A 674-nucleotide genomic window follows, 5' to 3' on the forward strand; every position below is an offset into this window, starting at 1 on the left:
GAGTCAGTAACTGGAAGCTTGTCCGCCAAAAAGGAGAAAAGGGATATTTTTTCTGATGGCTTTTGAAATGTTTCAGCACCATCATCATTATCTCTGGATGCAAATCTGCCTCTTCTACCCCTGTCTTGATCGCCTCTATCTCTATCATGTGGTCGGCCTTTATTGTATTGATGGGTATTTTGCACTGGTTGGACATTCTGTCTGACTCTGCCCCCAAACGACTTTTTTACAACCCCAGTGGCTGCCTCGGCAATCGCATCTTTTCGCAGCTGTTCGAACTCTGAGTCGGAATTATCGTCTTTGCCCTTTACCAACGATTTGAACGAACCGTCGGGTCTGCCTGAGATGATTTTGCCCCCAAAAGCTACCCATGGTGGAGCGCCTTCATTTGACACTGAAAATATTGACATCATTATAAAATAGTATATGCCTGATAGCGTCCCCAAAACTTAATAAGTACGTTTGGACTGTTCCCAACCCTCTATCCAATTATTACTATTTAATTACTATTATTTAATAGTGTTTATAATGCTTATTACTATTCAGTATTTAAGGCAACGGCCTGAGAAATAAGAACATGAGAGATGAAGAACGTGGGCAATACAAGTTCCGGAATACTTGACTAAATATAGGGTGATTAAAAATTTGCTTCATTTCTCTGAAAGGGCTGTTTG

At 40.8% G+C, this 674-nt stretch overlaps 1 protein-coding gene across 1 annotated transcript in view; it reads right to left on the minus strand.

Annotated features, from left to right (window-relative positions):
- The window catches only part of LOC109542464 (tudor domain-containing protein 3), a gene marked incomplete in the record, with an annotated part of 4212 nt that overhangs the window by 1724 nt on the left and 1814 nt on the right, over positions 1-674 (minus strand). Inside the window, 1 exon segment of the mRNA XM_048660978.1 lies at positions 1-394. Within this exon segment, the coding sequence (XP_048516935.1) occupies positions 1-394 (394 nt within the window).

The sequence above is a fragment of the Dendroctonus ponderosae genome, unplaced genomic scaffold, assembly GCF_020466585.1.
Source record: "Dendroctonus ponderosae isolate FM_Combo_2020 unplaced genomic scaffold, Dpon_F_20191213v2 Dpon_F_20191213_1, whole genome shotgun sequence".
NCBI classification, from domain to species: domain Eukaryota; kingdom Metazoa; phylum Arthropoda; class Insecta; order Coleoptera; family Curculionidae; genus Dendroctonus; species Dendroctonus ponderosae.